General features: G+C 47.8%; 1 protein-coding gene across 1 annotated transcript in view; it reads right to left on the bottom strand.

Annotated features, from left to right (window-relative positions):
* PTPN9 (protein tyrosine phosphatase non-receptor type 9) overlaps nucleotides 1-6,263 on the bottom strand; it is a 107,113-nt gene extending 100,850 nt beyond the window's left edge. Inside the window, exon 1 of the mRNA XM_050799847.1 lies at nucleotides 5,677-6,263. Within this exon, the coding sequence (XP_050655804.1) occupies nucleotides 5,677-5,739 (63 nt within the window). The 5' untranslated portion in view covers nucleotides 5,740-6,263. The remainder of the gene's footprint in view (nucleotides 1-5,676) is intronic.
* Nucleotides 6,264-7,018: the final 755 nt, after the last annotated feature.

A 7,018-nucleotide genomic window follows, 5' to 3' on the forward strand; every position in this document is an offset into this window, starting at 1 on the left:
CATGGTGGCTCATGCCTATAATCCAAGCACCATGGGAAAGGCAGGCGGATCACTTGAGGTCAGGAGTTGGAGACCAGGCTAGCCAACATGGTGAAACCCCATGTCTACTAAAAAGAAAATACAAAAATTAGTCAGGTGTGATGGTGCATGCCTGTAGTCCCAGCTACTTGGGTGGCTAAGGCAAGAGAATTGCTTGAACCAGGAAGATGAAGGTTGCAGTGAGCCGAGACTGTGCTCCAGTCTGGGTGACAGAGAGAGACTCTGTCTCAAAAAAAAAAAAAAAAAAAAAAAGAAAGAAAAGAAGAAGAAAAGCTTTTACAAGCCTTCTTGTGCAAAAGAACAACAAGATATAAAGAAAACAAAATTTTACTGTAGTTGTGACCACACCTTGAAATGGAGAGTTGACAACTCTGTTTTAAGGAACAAACTCTTTTCCTATAGTAATTTCATCATAATTTCTTGCACAGAGTATACAATATGTTTCTGCTGGCAATATACAGTTGAGTAAAGGCTTTCTAAATCTTTTCCTCTGTACTTTCCAAACTATATTTTAAGAAACATTAACAAAACCAAACACATATATCAATACCAAAACCCACAAAATTAGCTATTTTATACCCACTTAGGCATCTAAGTAAACTGGCTAACGGCTTTATGGGAAGTAATGTACTGTAAAAGAGGAAACACTGGCAATGAAGGCAGAAAACCTAGACCTGGGTGGAAATCATGGCTACATAACTTGCTAACTCTCTGACCTTGGGCAATTTCCTTCTCTCAGTCTGAGTTTTCTTATTTGCAAAGTGAGAGTAGTAATTCCAATCTTGGGAGGGAGGATTAATTGCATGTGAAATGCCCACCACAGAGCCTGACTCCAAGCAGGAGTTTAGAAAAGATATTGCTATGATTGTTATTCATACAAGTTCCTTAAAAGCAAGAACATCATATTTGTCCTTGTAGCCCAACTGTAGGCTTTATAATTATTGAGGAGCTGAAAAAACAAGAAACACCAAAGTTACAAATGAGGATTTGTATCCGTTCAACACACGCCTAGACAGAAAATGAAACTAAGAAGTAATCATGACTTTCAAAAACTGTATCAACGCATACATAAGAGTATAAATCAAAGTATATACTGCCATTTGATGGGGAAAAATATCAAAATATGCAATGTGCTTATTTTTAAGCCACTCTGAAAGAAGATGATGCTGCCTGTAAACAAATCAGGAGTACAACTACTCTTCATTTATTCTGCAAGTATTTCCGTAAGTGCCAGTCATTATGTTGGTCATTATGCTAGGCAATGTGCATATGATGGGGAGCAAAAGCAAAAATAGTCCCAACCCTCATAGAGCTTGCTTGCAGTCATGTAATCACACAAATAAGTGTTAACTTGTGATAAGTGATGTGAAGGATGGGTAAATGGTGCTCTGAGAACCTATTAGGTTAGAATCTAATCTAACTGAAATCAAGGAAGGCCTTCCAAGGAGGTGAAACCTGAGAGCTGAAGGATAAAGAGGAGGTTAACAAAGGGAGGTGTTTCCAGATGGAGTAAAGTAGCTACTGCAAAGACCCTGTAAGCAGAAGGAAACATGGCAAGAACGCAGGACTATAAGGGCAGTGTGCATGGAGCAGAGACAAGTATGAGAATTAGCTAGGGTCTAGGCTGCACAAGGGCCTATATCGCCTACATTCAAAAGTTGTACTTTGATCTCAAGAGCAATGACAAGGCCTGTAATCCTAAGGCTTTGGGAGGCTGAGGCAGGAGGACGGCTTGAACCCAAGAGGTCGAGGTCATAATTACACCACTGGACTCCAGCCTGGGTGACAAAGTGAGATCCTGTCTCCACAAAAAAAAAAAAAAAAAAAAAAAAAAAAAAGAGCAACCAGAAGCCACTGAAGAATTTTATGAATGCTTCTTTGTGGGGCAGGCAGGCTGAGGGGAAGATGAAATCAGATTTTCAATAGGACTCTGGCTTCTGGCTTCTGGAATACGGATGGATCAGGTGGGAAACAAAAGTCCTGTCAGGATACAATAGTAGCTCGGAATAGGGTGATGGCAGTGATGGTGGAAGAAAGCCAATGAATTCAAGATATATTCAGGAAAATCTAACACTGTATTGTACACAAGGGCAGAGAGATAGCAGTGTCCAAGACACTGGGTTTCTGATTCATATGACTGTACAGAAGGAGAAAGAGATACCACTCAGGAGGTATTCTGCTTCCGAAATGTCTTTAAGGAGCCGGGCGCAGTGGCTCACTCCTGTAATCCCAGCACTTTGGGAGGCTGAGGTGGGTGAATTGCCTGAGGTCAGGAGTTCGAGACCAGCCTGGCCAACGTTGTGAAACCCCATCATTACTAAAAATACAAAAAATTAGCTGGGTGCGGTGGCGGGCACCTGTAATCCCAGCTACTAGGGAGGCTGACGCAGGAGAATTGCTTGAACCCAGGAGGCAGAGGTTGCAGGGAGCCAAGATGGCGCCATTGCATTCCAACCTGGCAACAAGAGCAAAACTCTGTCTCAAAAAAAAAAAAAAAAAAGAAAGAAAGAAAAGAAATATCTTTAAGGCTGTTCACACAGGCCAAAAAGGGCCTAAGTGCACTACACTTTTGCATGAAAATGTGTAAACCCAGTTTGATCCCCTACTTTAAATAAGGGTCTAAAAGATTTTTTGCTATTTACAAAAATCAAACTGACTCTAAAAAATACAAGGATTTTCCCACACTGAAGAAATTTCAAAGATTCTGCCACAAGCTTCTAAATCAACTTCCAGTGAATGTTAAATTGGTTTGAGCAATAGGGCAGCATTATGGAGTGAATGTGTCATTTCCCATGAGGACCACTTTGATAAGGCTAACACTTATTTACTGCCAATTAATTTAAATATTTTAAATAAATCTTAATAGTTAAGAGTACTCTTGGCCAGACGCAGTGGCTCACACCTGTAATCCCAGCACTTTGGGAGGCCGAGGCGGGCGGATCACAAGGTCAGGAGATGGAGACCATCCTGGTTAACACCGTGAAACCCCGTCTCTACTAAAAAATACAAAAGATTAGCCGGGCATGGTGGCGAGCGCCTGCAGTCCCAGCTACTCGGGAGGCTGAGGCAGGAGAATGGCATGAACCCGGGAGGTGGAGGTTGCAGTGAGTCGAGATCGCGCCACTGCACTCCAACCTGGGCAACAGAGCAAGACTCTGTCCAAAAAAAAAAAAAAAAAAAAAAAAGTACCCTTGGCCGGGCACAATGGCTCAGGCCTGTAATCCCAGCACTTTGGGAGGCAGAGGCGGGCAGATCATGAGGTCAAGAGATCAAGACCATCCTCCAACATGGTGAAACCCCGTCACTAGTAAAAATACAAACATTAGCTGGGCGTGGTGGGCACCTGTAATCCCAGATACTCCCGAGGCTGAGGCAGGAGAATCGTTTGAACCCGGGAGGTGGAGGTTGCAGTGAGCCGAGATCACGCCATTGCACTCCAGTCTGGGCAACAAAACCCAAACTCCGGCTGGGCGCGGTGGCTCACGACTATAATCCCAGCACTTTTGGAGGACAAGGTGGGCAGATCACGAGGTCAGGAGTTCGAGACCAGCCTGGCCAACATGGTGAAACCCCATGTCTACTAAAAATACAAAAATTAGCTGGGCATGGTGGCAGGCGCCTATAATCCCAGCTGCTCAGGAGGCTGAGGCAGGAGAATCATTTGAACCCTGGAGGCGAAGGTTGCAGTGAGCCAAGATCAGGATGACAGGGCGAGACTCCGTCTCAAAAAAAAAAAAAAAAAAAAAAAAAAAAAAAAAACGAAACTCCAACTCTAGAAAAAAGAGAGTACTCTTATGTGACATTAAACTAGAATATGATAACATCAGGCATTACCACAATTAGAACTATACTGCTTTTTTGTTTTAATATTTTGAAATGCTTGTAAAAAATAGTATTTTGTAGGAAAAAAAGAGATAAGATTTTAAAAACACACAGACACATAATCTCTTGCCTTTAATAAATATTTTGCCATTTCCATCCTAGTCCTTGTTAATGCCCATCACATTCAATTCAGGGTAAAAAATAAGGTTTTTACTAGTTAAACACATTTGTATATGTGTATGCACTATATACAAAGTAAAGCCAATATATGTCAATACTATCAATACTTTAATATTTACTTTTCCTGGTTTTAGTTTTCAAATTTGCAACGGATGCTATTTGCATAGAATACTGATGCCTTTAAGTCTTAAAAACAGAAATCTGCCTGACCCAAGAAAAAGGATGAAAGAAAGAGATTTGTCCCTTTAAAATCAGCCAACACGTCCTATGTTAGTACTGAAGTACTTTCCAATTCTGGCAGGATGGGCTCCATGGCCACCTGCTTGCACTAGGGCCTGACTAGCATTTTATTAACATCCAACTGCAATTACCAGGACATTCATTACCACTGCTTGTACAAAGCAGAATTCTCTTTAAATTTTTTTCCCATACTGATTTCATCACCAGGTGTCAAAAGGCAAAACCGTGGCCTGAGGCCAAATAGAAAAATGTCATCTCTACAAATGAGGAGAAAAGACAAGGACTTTAAAAAATCAGGTCAACAAGCCCATTAGCCAATAATAGTTTGTAAAACTAGACTGTCTTCACACTAGAGGCTGTGCTAGCAAATGTGGTCCTTGGAAACAACGGCTGTAGAGCTTGAAATGGGTTGCCAGCATGGTTTGCATTTTTCGTTTTTCATGTTTATTTTTATTTTTTTATTTATAACATGGAATCAGACTATGACTATAATGGAGCATAGCTATGGCGGGGTATAGGCACTGCCAAGGAAGAGACAGCGAAAAGCCCGTAGGGTTCCCAATCTAAGCTAGCAGACCTTCCCATCTTCCTCAGGAGTGGTCCCTGTCTCTGCAGCTGGAATGTGCGGGAGGGAAAGTTACAAAGGCCCCCAAAATGAGATAGCAAAACACTTCCTTCTGAGAACTAAAGGTCATAGGCTTTTAAGGAACAATAGAGCTCAATGTAAGCTTCAGAAAGATGATGACAGTCAGATGAGACGGGGGTAGGGAAGCAGGGGTGAGGAGATGCTCCCCGTCTGGGATAGCTGAATAGGAGAGTCAAGGCCAGGAACTTTAGAAGCACGAGAAGGGCTGGATCTTCCAGAACCTGCCCCAGTGGGCCTGAGAAACCTAAGAGGCTCCTCTGAAAATCTAGGGCATCTATGCATCCAATACTCTCAGCCCTCTCCTCGGGAAGGGAGATAATCCCCACAGGAAGCACCCCCCAAACTGGGGCTTTTCCTACCCTTCAAAAGCCACAAACCCTCACGGAAAACATTTACAAGGGAGTGGAAAGGCCGGGGGCAAGCAGCGGTTCTGCAAACCTCAGGAAGGAGGCCCCTGGATCCAAAGAACTTTGCCCCTGGAATGGGGGGTGGGGTGGGGAGGGCACCGTCTGAGGCCCGTAAGCCTCGGGGAAAGAAGCTGCAGGAACTGGAGCAGGGTCCCGTGGGTGCACTGACGAGGGGGTGGCGGCCTGGGGCGCGGTCGCCGGTGAGGGAGGCCCGCGGGCCGGGCACGGGAGCGGGGGCGCTGCGGGCCCGTGGCTGCAAAGAGCCGGGGCTTGGGAGGCAGAGGCCGGCGTAGGCCTCGGGGCCCCGGACACACCCACCGTGGCGGCCTCGGGCCCGCTTACCTGCTCCTCCTCCGGGGTCAGCTCCGGCGCCATGTCGGGCCGGGGCGCGGTCGCGGGCTCCATCCCCCAGCCACCGCCGCCGGGCGGACAGAACTCGCTCGCGAGCGCGGGAGCCCGGCACGCTCGGCCTCCGCTTCCGCGTCCCCGCGCCTCAGCAGCCCCGGGCAGGCTCGAGCATGGTGGGGCCGGCCAGGGCCCGGCGCCCGCAGCAGCCGCAAACGCCGCTTCTGCTTCTTTAAGAAAAATCTCTCCGAACTGCCCCTCTCTTCCGGGAGGAAATCCTTTTTTATATTATTCGCTCCTTTCCTCACACTCCCCCTTATCTCCTGGGGAAGAAAAAGTGCAGGCGAAGAGCTAACAGCCGCTCGGGATTTAAAAGGAAATCGGAAATCAGGAACTTTTAGAGCCGGGAGCGAAGGGTCGGCGGAAATTTCACGAAGGCCGCCGGCCCCCTCGGCGCCCCGCTTCCTCGGCCGCACTCCCGCTTCTCCACAGCGCCACAGCACTCGGGGCCGCCCAGCCGGGCCGTCCTCGCGGACGCTGGCCCTGCGACCTGCGCGGCTGCCTCAGCCAGGCTCCTTGCGGGCGGCCGCAGCGAGAGGGAGGGAGCGAAGAGGGAGCGAGGGAAACGCGCCCCCCTCCTGGCTCACGGCCAACGCTGCGGCCGCCCCGCGGCCGCCCGAGCCCCCCGCGGCTCCATTGAGAAACTGAGCGTCTCATTCACAAGCTGGTGGCGAGGAGGGCCCAGCGGAGCGAGGACGCCGTCCGGGAGGGGGAGACAGAGAGGAGCCCGGGCGGGGGAGGGGACCCGGGCGGGGGAGGGGACCCGGGCGGGGAGGGGACCCTAGCAGGACGGAAGGCGACTCGACTGCGGGAGGGAGGAAAAGGAAGAAAAGAGTGTATTTCGTGAGGCTCAGATCTTCGGAGGAGGAGGAGAATACATTCGTTTGCAAATTATCTGCTGACTGGCACCTCTCCTGGGGTTAACTAGCGGCTGCCACCTACGCGTGAGAAACCCATAATCCTCATCTATTTGTCGCTTGCAGCCTGAAAGACCCTGGAAAGGTTGCCTGCCAGGCCAGGAAGCTTAGGTGGAAGGAATCGCACCTGCCTCCCTCTCTCTCCCTCCTTACTGGCTGTATCCTGTAATTCTTCTCCAGTGTAGTTAATGTTAATCCCCCACAGAAACATCAGACTCCGAACCTCATTCAGGAATGACGCGGCCTTTGCAGACCTTTGATTTTCACTAGGGCAAGTGCAGCAAAGGATTCAGGATTAGGTGTACACTCTTGGAATCATTTGGGGAGGAATGGGGCATAGAGAAGGCAAGGCTGGGTCTAGT

This window comes from Macaca thibetana, chromosome 7 (genome assembly GCF_024542745.1).
Source record: "Macaca thibetana thibetana isolate TM-01 chromosome 7, ASM2454274v1, whole genome shotgun sequence".
In the NCBI taxonomy this organism is placed as follows: domain Eukaryota; kingdom Metazoa; phylum Chordata; class Mammalia; order Primates; family Cercopithecidae; genus Macaca; species Macaca thibetana.